The 19,684-nt window shown below is 55.9% G+C and overlaps 1 protein-coding gene across 1 annotated transcript in view; it reads right to left on the minus strand.

Annotated features, from left to right (window-relative positions):
* CACNG3 (calcium voltage-gated channel auxiliary subunit gamma 3) overlaps positions 1-17,494 on the minus strand; it is a 33,987-nt gene extending 16,493 nt beyond the window's left edge. Inside the window, exon 1 of the mRNA XM_076351075.1 lies at positions 17,218-17,494. Coding sequence (XP_076207190.1) covers positions 17,218-17,428 — 211 coding nt within the window. The 5' untranslated portion in view covers positions 17,429-17,494. The remainder of the gene's footprint in view (positions 1-17,217) is intronic.
* Positions 17,495-19,684: the final 2,190 nt, after the last annotated feature.

A 19,684-nucleotide genomic window follows, 5' to 3' on the forward strand; every position in this document is an offset into this window, starting at 1 on the left:
TGAGAGTAAAGATTTTATTATTGCTTTTTATGCCTTCAGCAAGTTGTCCTTCATTATTGTTTCTGCCTGCCTTATAATGGCTCCTCATTTAGCTTGTCAAAATTCATGCCCTTTTCTGTTTCTCTTATTTGGACGCAACTTCCATGCATCAAATAGTGCCTTTTTCTCTCCTTTGCTCTTTCTCTATAATGGTTTTTTTGGTCTTCTTCACTGCTGGTGTACCTCTAGCCTGGCTCCATCGTGTTTGCAGCCATCGTACCCCATCAGCCCTCTCTGGTCACTGAATAACCTCACAGACGTGGGATGAAGGGCTAAACCAAGACTTGCACCCCTTGCCCGGCAGCTGATCAGCTCCTCCAAAAAGCATCATTCACAGTGTCTATAACTTTCATTTCTCTGTCACATCCCAGGGTGCCCTTTCTGCAGCCTGTGGAATAACCAAAGTTTCCCATTAACACAGTCCGCCTTCAGCCTCCACAGCCTCTCCAGCACAGCGCTGTGCTTGGCGTCAGCAAACCATCAGCGGGGACTCACACACGGCTGCACTGCTGCTGCGGAGAGCAGCAGCTCCCGAATCTGCCCCAAGAAGGCTGGAGCTGGAGGTCACCGCTCCCACAGTGACGGCTGCCCCGGCAGCGCTCAGCAACACAGAGGCATTAAACCAGCAGAAAAAGAGGAGGGGGGAACCAGGGAACAACCGAGCCCTTCTCCAGCACAAGGAGATGTGAGATGATCTCACATCTCAAGACGGTGAGAACAGAACTCACCAAGAAAGCAAAAGGCGGCTCTTCAGGTGCCTGTGCATCCCGGCCACGAGCTGGGATAACGAACAGAAGGATCTGGACTCGCTCGTTTGTTGGAGCCAGTTTGACCCATGTGGCATTTCTGAGCCCTACAGAGACCTATATGGCCAGAACGCTGAAAATCGATGATAAAACCTGCCCAGAAGGGACCAGGTAGGAAAAACAAGGGTCAAGGGTGTAAAAACCTGGGATCCTCTATCTGAATTACTGGCAACTTGTTTAACCAAAGATGATCCATAGATATGGGGTGCTCTGGTGTCTGCTTCAAGCCCTGAGCTGTGCCAGAGGCCAGATCGTACCAGAGGCTGCTTAAGCATCTATTTATAATAAGTAGGAGAGAAAGCTGCATTATGATGGGAAGCTGGAGGTTTCACTTTACCAGTATTAAAGTGTCCTCTGAATTTCTAAAAACCTGTAAATGACAATTTCATAGCTCTGAAGCGTGGCATCTAGCACAGGGGAGTGCTATTTTAGACTCCGTGTTGACAGCTGAAGGGGAATGGATCACAGAATTAAAAACTAGTTGCTGCTCAAGTCCAAGCAATCATGACTTGATTACACTTCTTATGGGCAAACAGAGGCAAGTCCAAGGCACTAGCATATATTCTTGGTGCTTTGAAAGGTCAATTCACAGAACAGAAGACAATTATAAGCCAAATCAGTTAGGAGAATGGATTTAGGCATAAAAGCGTGACTGTGAATAGAGAATTATTTAGGAGTGTTTTACCCCAAAATTCATAACTGCGACAGGAGTTTGCATCAGTTTAAGAACTGCCTGGCTAATACGTAAACAGTTATAAAAATAAAAACATGCCCAACAAAAAGAAGAAAGAAGATATTCATAACTCTGAATATAAATTGGCAACTAGAAATTGTAGAGCACTAATAAAGGACGCAAACAAACAGTAGAAAACCCATCAAAACATCTTTCCCCAATGCATAAGGATGAACAACAACAGCAGAAAGGAGCAATGCTATCGCCCGTTACCAAACACAAATGGCAGAAGCGTTTAGTCACAGGACCAAGAAATGTTAAATAACTGTTATTACAACTGCGACATTTCATATTCACATCCCAGAGCTTAAAGAGACGTGCTGAAGGAGCCGACTGAGCAATTAACAGCGATGCTTAATGCCTTGCCAGGAAGTTCCCGAGGACCGCGAGGATGGAGATGCTCCGCGGCAGGGCAGCAGTGGTGTGGCTGCCTGCAGCTGCCCGCGGCTGCCCACCCTCCCCGGGCTCCAGCACGCTCTGGCACGGCAAGGAGCAGTGCCGCTGTGTTCCTTCGACTGCTGCAGGTGCTGGTATCTGATGGCGCGAGTGGGGACTCGGAACAAGGGGACAGGCCACGGACACAGAGCGACGAGGTCGCTGGTCACCGAATTTGCCTTGGTGCAACCGACAGCAGACTGCAGGAGTGCCGGCAACGGGGGCTTCATGCCGGCAAGCGCAGACCCCGAGCTCGGGCAGCCTGGCAGGGAAGCAGGTGATGATGAACGCGACAGCCAAAAGAGCTAACCTGGTGCTTTGATGCACAGCAGCCTGGAATAACAGCTTCAAAGTTTTATTCCCTATTTCAAGGTGAAGCAGCTGCTCAAATTTGTGACTAATACCACGGTCCATTTTTCAAGGAGGATGTTAATAAAACCAGGGCGGGTTCAAAGAGGCAGAAGGCTCGGAAGGTGTGCTGTAAAGAGCCCAACAGGAGAGCAAGCGAATCCCTCCGTGCCCTCTGCACAGCCTGATCTCAGCCCAGCGCTGCAGATGCCGAATTGCATTGAGGGCTGCGGAAAGCTTATCATTTTCCAAAGGAGCCCCACAGTGCAGAATATCAAGGCTAAAAATATGTAAATTGCCATGGAAAGCACTGTCAGAGCTTCAGTAAGACTAGCAAGTTGCCAAAAGGCACTTTTGAATTTCCGAGCTCGCTGCACGAGGCATTAAAAAGGTCACTATTTCTGAAATAAGGATCTTTACAAATAAACACATTTGCTGAGGACTCGGTGAGTCATGCTGGAGCAGAGCACAGAGCATTTCCAACCTAATGCTTTTGACAGGCCACAAGCAGGGCGATCTTTTCATGTTTACAGTTCATCAATAGTTTTTACAGCTGCACAGTCAATCTTTAAACCACATTTAGCCTGGGAGGAGGCTCGGCAGGTTGTTTTCCTTGCAAAAGTGATATTAAATTTATTTTTTTCTTCCTCTTTTATAGCATTGATATGAAGGTAAGTATTTGAACTTCAAATATGGGACTGCCACTCAAGCACCTGCCTTTTTTTTTAATATATATACTTCTGTCATATCTCCCTAACGATATAAATATTTGAAGTTTTCAGCTGATGCGCTAAAAGGGACTTGATCCATCAAAGCCTGTTTATTTTAGGGAATTCAGTGGGCATTGTGCTGCATGTTTGCTGGTACGGGAGTGGAGGGTCCTGGCAGCCTGCAGCCGCAGGCTCCCCACTCTCCCTTACCCGGCTGGCTCCAGGCTTGCTCCGCTCGGTGTAACCAGGGGTCGGGGTCCGGCCCAGCCCTGCTGACTATCGCAGGTACCGGAGCACATCCAGCACCGACGGATTTAGCCTGCTGCCTGCTGGGAGGCAGAGCCGCCTCCTCACCATCTGCAGGAGGGGAAGAGAGCCCCGGGAAGCCTGTTCCAATGCCCCAGATGGGGAAAAGCGATATTCAAGAGTAGCACCATAGTTTCACTCTTGGCTTTTTTGGGAGAACAAGAAGGGACTATCCTATAGACTGAGCATTAGGAGAGGACTTTGCTGGTGAATGAGTGAGTGACGCCAAACCTTGCCTTCACCCTCCGAGAAACGAAAGATGCCTACCTATGCCCTGGTAAGCTTTCCAGAAATTCAGAGCAATTTCCATTGCACAGCACTCGCTCTGCCCCGCTGCCTTTGGGAGGGCTTTGCCATCGGAAACTTCTCGACGCTGCCGTACAGGCAGCGTGCTCCCTGCCTGCAGACAGTGGTAAGGACAGCTACAGGAGGATGGTGTGTCCTGTCCATCATCCATCACTTCGGGATTTCACAGCACTGAGAGACCCCAACACATTGCAACCAGCTTCCCTGGAGCCCTGGAATGCTCTCCTGCCCACAGGCAGGGACCCCTCTATTCAAGGCTCTTGCTTCCCCTGCCCACGCCGCAGCCCCAGCACTGCAGGCTCTGTGTTCAGATAACCTCGGGCCAGGGAACAGGACCGTGCTGCCAGCTACAAACCTGCTCCGCTTTCACACGGGTCAGACCTGGGCAAACTGCCCCATGGGTCCCCGAGCTGGTCACACCATTACTTTGGCCATAAACTGGCCTCACCTTCTCCCACCTTCCCAAATCTGGCTCAAAGCACAAAACATTTTGCTAGAACAACTCCGGGGCTTCAAAACAACCCCAGCTCCCACGCGGCTCTACCCTTCCAGGAGGCAGTAGCAGCCAAAAAGAGATTTGAAGGGGGAAAGAAGAAAAACATAAAAGACCCTGAGATGGATGGACAAGCAGATAGCTTCACAGCTCATGCCAATGCTTTCCATCTCCTTCCTATTTTGCATTAAATCACACAGAAGAGCCCGCCCTGCTGCTATTGAAGCCAGGGGATGTTTTGCCATCGGCTTCAAGGACAGCAGGGCTGTGCCCCACGGCAGAGCACGGAGAGCCAGAAGGGTTGTGCCTGCCAGAGGCACAGGATCCCCCCAAGCGTGCAGGAAGCCTCCCAGGACATGCACTGCTACACCTGCACGGCACAGGCTGCCTGCACTGCCTCGGCGCTGCCCTGGCTCCGCCGGCACTGGCCCCCCCCCCCGGCCCTGCCTCCCCCTGGCACTTACCTGGGGCTGCTCCCGCGGGTTCGTTCCCCCATTTTCAGCTCAGGCTCAGCGCCCAGGGTCTACCACTTTGCCCTCAGCACTGCTCAGCCCACACTGCACGTCCCTGCAAGGAGAACGGTGCCCCGTGGCAGCCCTTTTAATGGGTCTGTCCCAGCTGCAGCCCAGCAGCTCCAGCCTGGTTAATGCTCACGGCACACACCTGCCTCACTCTTGATGATGCACCGACAGTTTTGGCTAAAGGAGATGATGAAAGCTGCACTGAGGGCAGGGCTGCGGGGATGGGGCAGTCTGTGCAGCTTGGGGCCAGCCCCCCGTGTATGTTGGGTTACCAGTATTTGCTACGTTATCGCTTCCCATCCCTCGCCCGCTCCCACCTCTGCCAGCTCCCTCAGGGCACTTTGCTTTCTGCCGGAGCTGCGTTCGTTATCTGCCCTCGGTGCTCAGCGTGCGGCCCCCGGCCTCATTCACCTCGCCTGCTGCCAAGAGGGAACTATTCCCTCTCCGCGGGCTCCCCGCTTGGCTCTGGCAGCACGGGAGTGTCTCAGAGGCTCCTCCGGCTCCTGCGCTGAGCCGGGGCAGGTGATGTTATCCCCAATTTACAGATGGGTAGTGGAGGACTGGAGAGATGCAGATCACAAGCGTCTGCTCATTTTGGGTGCTCAGCTGGAGCTGCGCAGAGCCTGGGATTTCACAGCCCTCAGCACAGCCCTGGAAATAGGCTCTGCGTGGGAGGTGACAGCGCTGCCGCCCAGCCGGCCGAAAGCGCTGCCAGAGCCTGCGCTGCGAGCCAGGCTAATTACGACGAAACCCAGACCCCGAGGAACAAAGCTCCTGGATGCCAATGGGACGTTCTGCTTCTCCTATTTTCTGGAAGACTTTTCCTCATCCTGGGGGGAAGTTCTGTCCAAATTGACAATGCCATAATTTCTAAACGAGTGACTGAACTTGCGTATCGTGAAAAGCCCTTGCTTAAGACACAGGGCTGCTTCCGAGATCCTCCGGTGAGCGGCACAGACACGATACCCGACGTACGCACCGAGATGCTGCAGTTTTACATACACTGCACTCGTACTGAACCGCAGGTGACGGAGACCAGCTCACACATACCAAACGCCTGTGACAGACGTGGCCGCTACATGTTTGAATGGGCAGAAAGGGCCATTCTGTTGCAGTGGTCCCGCACCCCAGCGTACCGTACCGTACCGCACCGCACCGTACCGCACCACACTGTACCACAGACGGGCTGCGCTGCGGGAGCGCGGCTCAGGGGCGGAGGCGCCGACATATCTGTCTCTCACCTCAGCCGCGAGCTAGCTAGGACAAACAGGAAAGCCATACGGCACGCATCTACAGGGATGCACAGAAGCTCGGCCAGGGGGGTGCCCCTGCCCCGAGGGGACCAGCTGGTGGCCCCGCCTGGGAGCGAGGACCTGCCCTTCTCCTGCTGCTGGCTGAGGCTGGGGGGCAGCAGCAGCTCTCGTGCTTCCCACAGCAGCAGTGGGAATCGGGGCAAGTTGGGGCAATATGCAGAGTAGGTATTATTTAAAACTATTATTATTAGTTAAAATTATTTAAAACATGCACGCCACCTCCCCCTGGCCTCACTGCCGTCCCTGTACCCTTGCTGGAGCACGCTTTGACTGCTTGGTGACAGAAGCAGAAGACCCAGCTCCTGCTTCTCCCCCAGCTAAGAGGTCTCCCACCCCGGGCTGCAGCTTTCCTACTTCCTATGAAAGGCGTAATCACTCTTGTCCTTCTTCAGCTTTTCATGTTGGAGGGAAGGCCAAAGACTAATGTATAGAAAACACTTTCATCCTTGGCTGAAGCGTGCTGAAGAATGACAAGAGGTTCTCCCGGCGTGGAGGGAAGGAGCCTCGGGGCTGCGAGAGGCTTCCAGACACCGTCGGCAGCCTGCCGGCTTGCTGCCCCACCACGGGCTGGCAGGGGGGAGCGGCAGGTCCCCATCCGGAGGGGACCCCGCTCTGCTGCCTCACGGGGTCCCCGTTTCCCCAGCTCGCTCTGCGGCAGCGTCGCTGGCTGCTCGGTGGTGAAGCCGCGCGGCACAGCTGCTGCGCTGTGATAAGGTTTGCTCAGCTGAGCAAGGCTGTTAAGGCAAATGGAGGATTTGGCAAGGATGCTGTGCAGCCTGGCAGAAATTACTGCCTCGGCTGGCTGGTAAGGCAAAGCTGGAGCTGCTGCAGGCTCAGGGCGGCACGGAAAGTCGATGTGAGATCGCAGTCTGTCTCGCAAAGTGACAGTGACCTTTCCCGGCCAGGCAAGCAGCCCCGGGGTCGGGGTCGGGCAGGAGGCAGGCCAGAGGGAAGGCAGCCAGTGACTCTCGCAGCTCCTTGCAATTGCTCATGTGATGACGTCGTGTGATGCAATTGATGATGCTGATGCATCAAAGCACTCTGACAGTTGCAAAAAAAAAATTGTAAGTTGGTCTTTGACATCCAGTCGGGCATCAGCCAGCCTGTCCCGAGGGGTTTCTGCTCCCTTGTCAGGAGGGAGCCCAGCCTCTCCAGGGGGGACAGAGATGCCATCCCTGGGACCAGGGGTAGTTCTGCAGGACATGAGCAGCTCGATGACGGTGTCAGGAGCATAAGCCAACACTGATTTTAAGAAGTTAAAATCAGGAATACTTTAGAAGGGTAGTCGCTTGTTGGTAGCCTCCTTGGGGGTCGCTTTCCCCTCCCCTTGTGATTCCAGGCACGAACTGAGAGTACAGGTATAATTAGGGGACAATTACCAAATCACCAGCAAAATTGGAAATGCGAGCATTCGAGAGCACAAACACAAATGTCACCCTCAAATGCCGCCTTTTGTCACTGCTTTACACCGCCCAAGTCGCACGGCGTGTACTGCCAATGCCAGCACCCCCACGGGCTCCCAGCGGCCCCCAGAAAGGCCGGGGGGTCGCACATCCCCCCTCCACTCCCTGCGCCCACCCCGGGGCTCCTGTCCCGGCCCAAGTCTCCTCCTTCAATACAAACCGCTTGGCAAAAAGCAAATGCACAAAGCCCCCAGTGAGGGCGGTGGGATGGCAGTGAGGTGCTGCTCCTGCTCCCACGCCTGCCCTCTGCCTTCCCTTGCCTGCCTTATCATTTCTTTATGACTCTGTTTGTCTCTGTACGATAAAACAACACGGTTCCTAATAACCGGACGTGGGAACGGCTAAGCCATCCTCTGCAGCCCGACAGCGCCAGGTTTGTCTATAGATTGTGGTGTCAGGAGATAAGAAACAGGCAATATCTGAGAAAATCATCATGCAGTATCACCCATCCAGCAGCCACAATCATTTCTCCTGCCTCTCCCCATGATGACTATGAAAAACCCTGATATTTTCAAGCCTGTCAAACGCAGTCACTCACCCAGTCTGCAAGTGATTTTTGCAAGGGTTAGGGAGACGAGCAAAGCCCAGGCGTCCCGCCACATGTTTCAAAAGGGAGCAAAACCCTGCTGTAAGAAGACCTTTCCACCCTTTCTCCTCTGGGCAAGCGAGCCATGGGGCGGCAGCAGCCCCGGCACAGGGAGGGCAGCAGCAAGAGCACGGCCAGAGCAACAGGGAAAGGTGGGATGGAGGAACGGGCTGTGGCAGTTTTAGCATTAACATCCTTGTAAACCCTTGGAACTGGGACGGTGGTTAAATGATGGCGGATCAGCCCTGCTGCTGAGGCTGCCTGCCATGGAGCGCGGTGAGGACGGGAAACCCACTTCTGGGAGCTGATTACCAACAATGTGCAAACAAATGCAAAACATCAAGTTGCCATAAGAGCAACTCAATGACAATCTGGCCCTTTTGCCGGCGCTGGCCCAGAGGCAGAGCTGCTAAGGGAGGCCGGCCGGGTTTTCTGGTCCTGCCAAAGGCAGCTGGCTCTCCTCTGGTTGTGGAGCGTGAGCTAACCCAAATGTAGAAATCCCACTTTGTCCTCATGTTTCTCTGGAAACCACAGAGCGAGAAGACCCTCGTTTGTGCCAGCTGCTCTGCATCCCTTCCTGCCTTGGACAAGCAAGGGACCGGACCAGGCAAGTGAAGCCATCGCTCAACAGCTTTACCTAGGAAAGCCCAAGGCCAGGCAGAGGTGTGCTGCTCATCATGCAGCACGCCTCTGGTCCAGAGAGCGACCATGAGAAGTCGATGCGTTTCTGTCTCCGACAGAATCACTCCAAAGGACATGGGACAGTTCAAAGCACGAAGCATACCCTGGCCTGAACTTTTCATTTTGAAGATACTGTCAAATACCTGCTGCAAGTAGATGGTTAAAAGATAACACAAATGTAAAATAAGAAAATTTCGGAAAGCATCCCCGAGTCCCCAGGGCTGGCCCGCTGGCCCATGACACAAGCAGTGTTTTACGCCGGGGGTTGTGTAACAGATCTGCCGCGCGGCGATGCAGCCCGCTGCTCCTCCTCGGCACAGGCTGCAGAAACTCTCCTCCCCGGAGCCGCCGCAGAGCTGTCAGCATGCACAAGCCGAGGGAGAAGACACCAGTTGTCACCCTGGCACTGTCATTCTTCATCACAGCAGGTGTCTTTCTTAATCAAAGACGTATCTCAAGATGCCCGCTGCTGCGGTCCCCCCGAGCGAGCCACGGCTCATTACAGCCTGAGCGGTGGGACTGCGCAGAGCGAGCGGCAATGGATGCATTCCCAGGGTGCCTCACCTCAGAGAAAGGCTACAGAAAACCTCTGGTGATGAGCCTGAAGCGTCATCCAAAGCAAACCCACCCATGAACCCTTAGGAAGGGACGTGAAACCACTCTCTCCACACCAAGCACTAACCCAAAATGCAGTCAAACACCAGCTTCAAGGAATCTGCTTCCAAGTGTCATTTAAAAAATTGAAGTGAGTTTTAGATGTTGTAGCACATTTGCAGCCCTTACCGACGGGGGAGCAGGGCAGCGGGCGGGCAGGAGCCCTCCCTGGTTCCTCCAACGTCGCAGGCACATGGAGAAAACCCTCGCCGAGCACGCAGCCCTGCTCGCGCCCCGCTGCGCTTCCCCCCTCGCTCCCCATCTCCCCGCGGGTGCTTCAGAGTGACTCAGTAAACGGGGTGGGCACCTTTCCCCTCGGATGTCTTTAACTAACTCACCCTCAGCACCTATCAGCGCTGATGTGCATTAATGACAGTGGATACGTTGCATCTGCATCCTGCCAGTGCACGGCCGTGAGTCAGCCAGACACACTCATCGGCAAGGTGAGCCAGGGATTAACCCCACCTGCCAAGCGGGACCCCTCAGGCAGTGGCTGAGCAACCCCCTGCACTTATGGGTTAGCACATTTATATAATTTTAAGCGCAATTTCGATTTTCCTGAAAAAGGAGGTTAATGTCTATTTATGAAATGCGCATTGTGTTCATTAAAAATCCATGATGAAATCCATGTGAAAAGCAACCACCGAGATGCGAGAAGCGCTGAGCAAGTTTCATACCATGGCTGTCTCACCTCATCTCATCCCAAATAGCACGGGCAATTGAAGAGCATCACAGGTCTCCACACCTGGACCGTTACCCTGAACCACTGTGCCAAAGAGCCCTGCGTGGTCCAGGCGGGCTGTGCCGGTGGGCAGGGAAGGGTCTTTACCCTACAGACCAGCGATAACGGTGCTGTGTGCCTTTCCAGGAGCCGTTTAAGAGACGAACACTAATGAATCCACCCAGCCTCACATTACAAAAGGCAAAACTCATGCAGAGAGAAGGGAAATGATTTACCAAAGGCCACGTAACTCTCGGCAGCGGAGCCAAGCATCTCTCCCCGCTTCCCTGGCTGCTATCAGCAAACATCATCTGCTGGCACCTCCCGGCCAGCCCGTGCCAGTGCCCCACACCTCCGGGGACCGGGGAGAGGAGGATCCAGCATCAATCCCTGGGGCATCCTCCCCCAAACCACAGTTACGCTCCCAGCCGCCAGCCCCAGCACCAGGGCTTGCAGCCTTCATTAGCCACCCCTAATTATTTACAGCCGTAATGGAGATAGTGACCTTGCATGGGGAAAAAAAACACTTGAGCCTCATTCAAATTCAGACTTCCACCTCTATTAAACAGTAACAGCTCTTGAGATGACAGACTCTGCACCACGCCTATGCAGCAATAAAATGCCTGTTTCTGAGCTGTTCACAGCATACATTTTACTCATCACGTGCTGCTCACAGGCAATGTGGGAACCAGCTCTCTACACCACCCCAGAAGATGGGATTTTTGTCCAGATAAATGCTGCAGCATCCCAGGAGGGTAAATTCTGCACCCCCTGTTCGAAGCAACAGTTTCTCAAAGCAGAGCTGGTGGCAGCGGGCTGAAGCATGGCTCCTCTCCGGACACCTTCCGAACAGCAGTGAGATCCGAAGGCACGGCTGCCTGGAGGCGCAGCCCTGGCTGGCAGCAGCCTGCAGCCCCTCTCTGTCCAGAAGGATTTTTATGGCTCTTGGCATTTGGCCACGTGCCACAAGAACGTGGGTCTGGAGCAGACCGAGGGTCCGGTTAGCCTAATTGCCATCTCTATCAGAGGACAGTAATTAATGCTTATTCAATACGTCCTCCACCAAGCCGAGGTTCAGGGATTTCCTAAGTCAGAGGTTATGCCTGGGGCATCGTACGTGACACCTCGCAGAGCCCCATGCTCGAGGCATTTGTTCAGTCCTGTTTTGACCCTGGTGACACAACTGACCCCAGTGCTGGGCAAGTGGCCTGCCCCTCCTCAGTGCCGTCCTGGTGGAAAGGCTTTCTCGGGGTGGAGGGGAAGGGTTGTTAAACCTGCAGCATGGTAATTGCATCAGATGATAGTCTCAAATGAGTAACTGGTCCCTCTTCAGCTTCACCCACCACTATCATCTTAGATGTCTCCATCATCTGCTTTCCATCACACAAGTTACCTTGATGCCTCCTAGCTCTCACATAATGAAGAGCAAATAACCATTCCCCATTCACCTCCCCCAACCTCCCATGCTGTTACAGACCTGTCCTGTCTCCCCCTCCATCACCTCCAGCCCATGCCAATGGTCCCCCATCCGCACGGCCATCATCCCAGGGCTCTCCTCGTTGTGGTGCCGGAGCCAGCGAGCATCCTCGGGACAGAGCCACGTGTGGTGGCATCGGCGGGGGGGAGCTGTGCTGGGACTGCCAGGTCGGTGGGCTGGAGCAGCTGCCTGCCAGGGAGGTCAGTGTGGCTGCGTACAGAGAGCTCGCAGCCGTGGCAGAGACACCATCACCAGCGCTGGCGCCGCTGGCAGCACCGCGGAGCTGGACCAAGAGCACCATGGAGAATTGTTCAATTGCAAGACGGGTTGTTGATGAGAATCTATTACAGACACCAACCAGACAGAGGAACAGGATGAGCAGCTCCTTAAATACCTACCTATAATGAGTAGCGAGAAAAAGTGCTCTATCATGGATGATTGCAATCTCAGGGACATTTGCTTGGCGCTTTTAAAAATTAAAGATAATAACTTTCTAACAGAAACAATATTGCTGTCACCTTGGGGAAATTCTCTGCTTGGCCTCACTCAGAAGGACTGAGAGAAGCTGAAAGCAGGGGAAGAGCTGGTGGCTGTCCAGGGGCAGCTGCTTCCAGCCCAATTTAACACCTTCGGTGCGAACCAGCTCGGCTCAGCAGAGCCAAAAGCAACCACGGACAAAACCAATTGGGGGAAAAACGTAAATGCAGAAGCACGATTGCTACTCAGGAGCAAGGGCAGAGCACTTCCCTGGCACCCCACGCTTCTGTCAGGCCTGCTGAAAGGGGAACTGAAAAACTGCAATTAAAAAATTAAAACTCAGGGCTTTTGATATTGGAAGTAGCAGTTAGGACACACACGTGGCTGACAAGAGAAGCTAATGGCATCAGTTAAAATAAACCTGCAACCGAAAGGTTTAAGCAAAACAAGGAGGAATTCTTTAGTCACGTTAGAAGAAAGGAGCTTTACCGCCGATGTAAATCACTACCAGATCATAACAGCGCAACTGTCAGTCATGAAGCAGAAGTGACACACAATTATTTATTCATCAGATACTTCTGTTCTGTACTTGGAGACAAATCGGCTCCTGTATTCCGCCAGGAGTTAGGGAGGACGCTAAACAGCAACTATTAAGTGTAAACATGAAATCAGTAGCACTAGAGAACTTTCTCCCAAGAGAGTTCAGAGAATATGCTGAGAAGTTTTCTGAAGATCTAAAATGGATTTTAATAAAACTTGGCATTCTGTTGAATTTCTAGAAGACAGGAAAAGCTGGTTTAATGTTTAATCAGACCGTGCCACGAGCGATGGTGATGGGCAATGATAGGAGCTGCGATCCCAGCATCGCCTGTGGGTTAGCTGAGGTGGGCAGTGGCAGGGAGGAACCAGGGGATGAGATAAATGTCAGACAGCCTGGTGGAAAATAGATTTATCAAACTTCGTAAATTTTTCTCGATATGGTTACAAATTCGGTTGATAAAGGAAATCAGTAACATAATACATTTAGAGTTCCATAGGGTATTTGATTTAGCTCTCCTGAAAAAGTAAAAGACCAGTACTATGCAGAATCAACAGCGCTTTATTAAAGGGACTGGGAGGCAGATTGCGGAGATTGTACATTGTCATCCGACGAGGTAACACGGGCTCGCCTGTTACCAGAATAGTGTTGAGCTATAACAAGGTCTTCATCGAGAGTATTAAAGAAAACATGAAATAATTGTGGGTAAAAGAGGCAAATGGCAGAGATTATTTCTTATGTTCCAAGGAAGTGTGAGGGGTTCATTATTTCTTTTCCCGGTGCAACAGCTGGCCTAGGGACACGGCAGATTCACCTTCAGCTGAAGCCTCCAGGAGTGACCATCTACCTAAAATGCACCAGGAGCCAAGCAGGAGTTGCAGGTCAGGTGTAGAAGTGGCTCAGCAGGGTCCTGTGGGCTGTAGGGGTCAGCTGACAATACTCGCAATATTAGGTTTTAATCTAGACAGGATCCCCCCAAAAAAGACCAAAACCCAAGCAAAGCTCTCCAGGTTTGGCAGGGAGGAGTTACCGGCTTGGCGAAGGCTGCATTGATGCTGCTCGGGGGGGATGCTGGAGCGGGGGGGCCAGGACAGGTCCGAGTGGGACAGCTCAGCTGAGGAACAGCTCTGGGTCCCCGCATCCTTGCGCAGCCGCAGGCAGATGTGTCCTCTGCAAACCGCCCTGCGTCCTCTGCAAACCGCCCCGCGTCCCGCCCCAGCTGAGGACGCCCCAGAGGGACGGCAGGTCGCTGCGCATCCTCCGGGAGGGAAGCAGGCTGAGCAACGCTCGTGGTCCTCCAGAAATGACGGAGCACTTTATTATGACGAGGGAAATGAAGGAGGAAAGGAAAAGTACCACATTGCCTTAAAATATGGTATTTCAAGCAGCCTTGGCCAAATTCTCGTGCTACTTCTGCCTGTTTCAGCTCCGTGTGATGCCACGGAGCCAGTCCCAATCTATACCACGCAGCAGGGAGGACAAGGAGGCTCCCTGCATTTAACATTGCTGAATTTAATTAAGTTTGATGAAAACCAAAGTTCTTTTACTTGCCTAAAACCAACACAAGCCTAAGCAGCTATTTCCCAACTTCAGCTTTCTCCCTGAAGTGCTGTGCGTTTCCCTACCTTTTATATTAACAAGGAAGTCACAGAGGAAAACAACTGATGATAAACAGCCACGGGGGACACACACCGACAAACGCCGGTCACGTTTGAGCAGGAAGTACAAGAAGACACCTACTAAGTATCTGCATATTGTAAAAGTGATAATTAGAATCCAAACGCTGCAATTTAAAACAGAGGCTATCCTAGCACAGCAGTCTGGGAGCGCCTGCCTGGGCTCCAGATATTGAGTCAACCACTAATTTGTGTTTTCCAGCGTGGGTGTCTCTACATAGGTCTGCAGCGGCTTCATTCAAGATTTATCCGCTCTCGCCTATGGGCTTTTGATGCTCACGTGGTGCGAGCGGCTCCCACGCAGGCGCTGCGCGCGTGTGACTGACATGGATTTAAAGAGCATCTGCGATGGAGCGTGCACCCAGCGCTCACGTCGGTCATTTTAATAATCTGCCACGCACACTCAGCCAGACGAGCGACTGGAGCTCGCCACTTGATTCCTCCGTTGTTACACACATTAAACCCCTGTTAGTGGTGGAAAGTTCAAGGCTGAGGCGCTTCCTGACGGGCAGAGAGCACTGCTCAGTGCTAAAAGCATCTTCTGCACCACCGGAGAACTGGCCCTTTCGACGGACCATGCTCATTCCTAGCACAGGACGGTAAAAACACAACCTTTGTCTGTTTTTCAAGCCAGATACAATAAGTGCACAGAAATTAGAGACAGAGCGAGACCCTGCCAGCAGGAATCAGACAGGACCTGCTGCACGTAAAAGTACTGGGTACAGGGGCTCAGCACCCAGCACTCCCCCGGCGCAGGGCGCAACGGTGGAGAGAGTGGCCGAGCGGCTGCAGCACCGATCCTCAGCTCCGGGGGGACTCAGCCCCCGCTGCAGCACTGTCCTTCCTCCGCGCGGGAACATGCGTGAGCTCTGCACAGCTCGGCTGGGGGAAGTTTTCCCTTCCCAGCATCGCATCGGTTAATAGCCTGCGAGACACCAGCTCATTTCTCCAGGAAAATTCAGGAGGGTGACGAGCAGCACCGCCGAGCCCACCCAGCACCATCGCAGCCCCACGTGCTCACCCCAAGCACTGGCTGGGACCCCCCCCGCCCAGCCGCCGACTCAGTGCCGTGTGCCTCCCGCAGCTCCCATTGCCCATCCGTGCTCTCACGCGCACGCAAGGGATGACAGAGCCTGTGCCCAGCGCAAGGCCTTGATCGTGCCACAGGCACGGCCGAGCAGCACCAGCACGGCACTGTGCAGAGCTGCCCTGCTCCCGCTCCAGCAGCTGTCGGAGCGCTGGCCCTGGGGGGGGACAACGTACAGCGGGGAGTGATGGGCCCCACAGCAAGCATGTGCCCCGCTGCTCCCAGCCCCGCGTCCAGGCTCAGGGTGATGGACTGTGATTCAGCTGTAAGCTCTGGCATGGCACTTTAAGCCCTTTCCTGAGTGTGCTGTGCCCAGGAGACCGGGGCCTCACCGGCTCCTTCCAAAGCAGTGATTTATCGCAGTGAGGGAAACATAAAACATTCGCTGAAAAAAATATACAGCCAGCAAAACCAAGAATTTTGGAAATTACTCATGCCTCCAGTGATCCCATCTTTCACAGCCCTGGCTGCTGCCTCCTCGACTCCCTCAGCCCAAGAGGGGAGACAGATTATCTCAAATTATTTATTATGGAATTAGAGCATGATCCAAACCCTCCTTGAATCAATAAGGAAGCTCCGACTGACTTCACCGGGTTTAGGACCGAGCACCGGGAGCAGACAGGGTATTTCTGCATCTGTGGCCGTGACTCACCGAGAACTTTCCAACGTGGAGGGAGCAGCTCGGCTGCTGCGGCTCGCTTGCCCCCACCGTCGGAGGTGTTGCTCCTGGGCTGGGGGAAGCCTGACGCCCCCAGGGCCGCGCAGGACAGTGGGGCAGGTTCCCCCGAGTACACAGGACACCAACTGCTGACGTTAATTTTAAAAGTTACAGCCCGGTGTGATTCCATCAGCCACTTTTTGCTGTGCGGGTACCAGCACCTGGCTCCGTCCAAGCTCGTGTTTAAGCACAGCCTACTGTTGCTCGTATAAATCTCAAGCAGTAGCTTCGGGTCAAAACTGCCCCCAAAGCGTGGCCTGTGCTGCAGGAGGGCAGCAGCTGCCGTGGCCTTGCCAGCCGGGCGCTGCTGCAAGAGCGAAGCGATGGGGCGAAGCCGTGAGGCTGGGCAGGCGGGAGCCCGGCCGTGGGGCAGCCGTGGCAGAGCAGCCCGGCCGTGGGGCAGCCCAGGCAGGCCGTGGGGCACGGTCCCCGAGGAACGGAGGAGCGACAAGCTGCGGTGGGGCGGCAGCAGCACGCCTTGCCCCGCTCCGCTGTTCAGAGGGGAAGGGCTGGCACTGGTGGTGGGGATCGGCTATAAAAACGCCGGGTGCGATGGGTTTCCCCACGACAGGGACACGGTGCCTGCAGAGCCTCGCAGAGGGGGAGAGGCTGAGGGGCTTTGCTCGCTGAGCGATTCACATTAAAACAGCCCCTGGGGCCGGGAGAGGGACCTGTGGCCTCTCAGCCTGAAGCTCCCCGTCTCCCCGATAGCAGGCACAGGCACCGCGCTGCCGGGAGGACGCGCAGCGCGGCTGCCCACGGGCACGGGGGACCCCAGCGCCCCGCGGCCGCACCCGGGGCCCGGCTCCACCCGGACCCCGCGTCCTGCGTGCAGGAGCCACCGGCGAAGTTTCGCCCTCGCCCGCGGCGGTGCCGCATCAAGCTCCGTCTCCGTGCCCGGGGAGGGGAGGGCGGCAGCGGGGGGGCGGCGGGGCCGCCCAGCAGCCCGGCCGGGAGGGATGCTCCGCTCGCCGGCCGCGGGTGCCGGGGCTCGCCGGGAGCCCGGCTCTGGGGTGGGGGGTCCCGGGATGCCCCTGCCCTCCCCCAAACTTTTGGGCAGGGCCCCCCGCGGGGCCCGGGGGGGGGGGGGAAGGGGGGCGGCGGGGCGCCCCGGCGGGGCGGTCGGTACCTTCCAGGCAGCACGTCCTCCAGAGCCCCGAGTGGGTCATCACCTCCTCGTTCTTGCGGCTCGTGTCGTTGTCGCTCGTGGACTTAGTCCTGCACACGCCGCGCGAGTAGAGCCAGTAGTCGGTGCCCACGGCGATGGTCATCAGGCTGAAGGCTGCGAAGGCTCCCACCGTGGTGATGAGCATCTGGACGCCTCTGTCACACATCCTCATGCTGCTTCATCCTACGGCGGCGGCTCGCAGGGGAAGGGCCGGCGCCGCCGCCCGCCGCCGCGCTCCGCGCTCGGCGCCTCATGCCCCCGCGGCCCGCGGCGAGCCGGGCCCCCGCGGCGGCGCTGCGCGGGGCCGCCGAGCCCCCGGGCGCCCGGCCGGCATGGCCCGAGCGGCGGCGCGGGGCGCGGAGCGGCTCCGCCGTGCGCCCGCGGCGGGAGCGCGGCGCCTCTCCCGGCGCCTCCCCCGCGCCGCCCGGCCAAGGCATCCGCGGGGGGCGGCGGGGGCGGGGGGCAGCGGAGGGCGGGCCGCGGGGGGCCGCGCCGCCTGGAAACCGCCCCCCGCCCGGCCGGCGGCGGGGGCACCGCCCGGGGACGGGGACCGTCCCGGCGGGGGGGGGGGGGGGGGACGGGGACCGGGACGGAGAGCCCACCCCGGGGTGCCGGGACCGGGCGGCGACCGCTCCGGTGGGGGGCCGGGAGGGGAAGCCCACCCCGGGATGCCGGCACCGGGCGGGGACTGACCCGGGGCGGGGAACGGGACCGGGCGAGGACGGGGACCGGGACTGCCCCGGGGGACCGGGGCCGCGCGGGGGTGCCGCGCAGGCACCCGCTCCCAGCCCCCCGGTACGAGGCAGCTCGGCTCCCCGGCCCCCGCCCGGCCTCGGCCGGGAGCCCTGGAGCCCGGTCCGCCCCGGCACTGGAGCCGCTGCCCCGGTCCCGGGTGCCGAGCACCGGCTGGCTGCGAGGGGCCCGGGGCCGCGCACCGACACAGCCCCGTGCTCCCGCAGACCCCGGGCAGGGGGTGGGGGGGGGGGCACAGCAACAGCGGCTCTGGGGGATGCCCCAGCACCCGCCCACCCTGACACGGAGCCTGCCCGTGCACAGCCCGCGGGCACCGCCTGCCCCGAGGAGACCAGGTTTTATCACCCAAGTGATAAATGCCGTGTCAATTGACTTATGCCCAAGCGCCGTGACAGACCAAAATCAAGGCAGGTGCCAGCAAGACGAACATTGCACCTTGAGGTGTTTTCCACATCACGCTCCTTAATTGTTTGCCACCAGTTAAAACCCTCACTCTCTCTCTCTGTGCCTCTCTGCTGTCTCCTCATCTCTCTCGAACATTTTTGCATCCAGTTGGATGAGCTTATGACTCATGCGACCTTTCAAATAAGCCCTATAATATACCCACCTCTTAAATTAATAGTCTTTTAAGGGCTACAGATGAGACAGGAGAGCATATGATTTACCTGATAGTGTGTACTTTCACAGTTCTCATTTGTATGCACTCACATGTAAATACTAGTTATTTACTCCCAAAATGCAAACAGAAAATTAAGGTTACCAAAACCTCAGGTACTGAGCAATTAAGAAGTGTGAAAATAAGTAGCCTCCACAACCTTAAATCATCTTCTTTGTGCATACTCATTAGGCAGGGCATGCTGATTGCAATGCTGCAGTGTTTCTTCCCCAGCACCCTGCCACACGCAGTGCGCCCGCTGTACTGGCTGCCCAGCTGTGGATCACCCTGATTTATTCCCCTGCTTCGTTACGGGCTCCTTGCCCCATTTACTGCCTCTGTTCAGAGCTCAGGCTGGAGGCGGAGGTAGGTCTGCCCAGGCTCTCCCGGGTGCACAGCACCAGTTCCTGCTTTTCCGGCGTTTCCACCCGGAGGGCTGCAGCGCTCAGGGGGCTGGGGGCCAAGAGCACTCTCTGGTGAGGGTGAGGACGGAGACTCAGGGACTGTGGTCAGAAGCATCCACCCAAGCTGAACCACAAGGCTTTTTTTCTGTGTATTTTTTGAGGAGGGGTTATAGTTGCGCAGTTTCTGTGACTGGCGTTGGCAGCGGCACACGATGGTCACAGGTCACGCCTTGGCGTCACAGGCTGGACACCAAGATGAGCCCCGCGTGTGGCTGCACTGGGATGCTGTTCCTGGGTGATCTGGTGGGTACCACGAAGGTAGCTCGGGGCAAGGCGCAGGGAGAGACGGTGCTTCTCCGGGACAGCTGCCTCAGCCATGGCATTACGCGCCATCGTCCTGCCACCCCCACCGCTCCCACCGCCTGTCACCCAGCTCCTGCAGCGCGTGGGGCAGAGCCTGACACCAGCACCCTGCCCGGCCCCCATCCTGTGCAGAGGCAGGCGTCCCAGGGAGGAGGCAGCAAAGATATCTCACACCTACAGCGAAGGGGCTGCAAATTGCATTCCGAGTGGGGGATTTTGCAGCCTTAATTGTGTTATTTTAACATAGTGTGTG

This window comes from Aptenodytes patagonicus, chromosome 13 (assembly GCF_965638725.1).
Source record: "Aptenodytes patagonicus chromosome 13, bAptPat1.pri.cur, whole genome shotgun sequence".
NCBI lineage: Eukaryota > Metazoa > Chordata > Aves > Sphenisciformes > Spheniscidae > Aptenodytes > Aptenodytes patagonicus.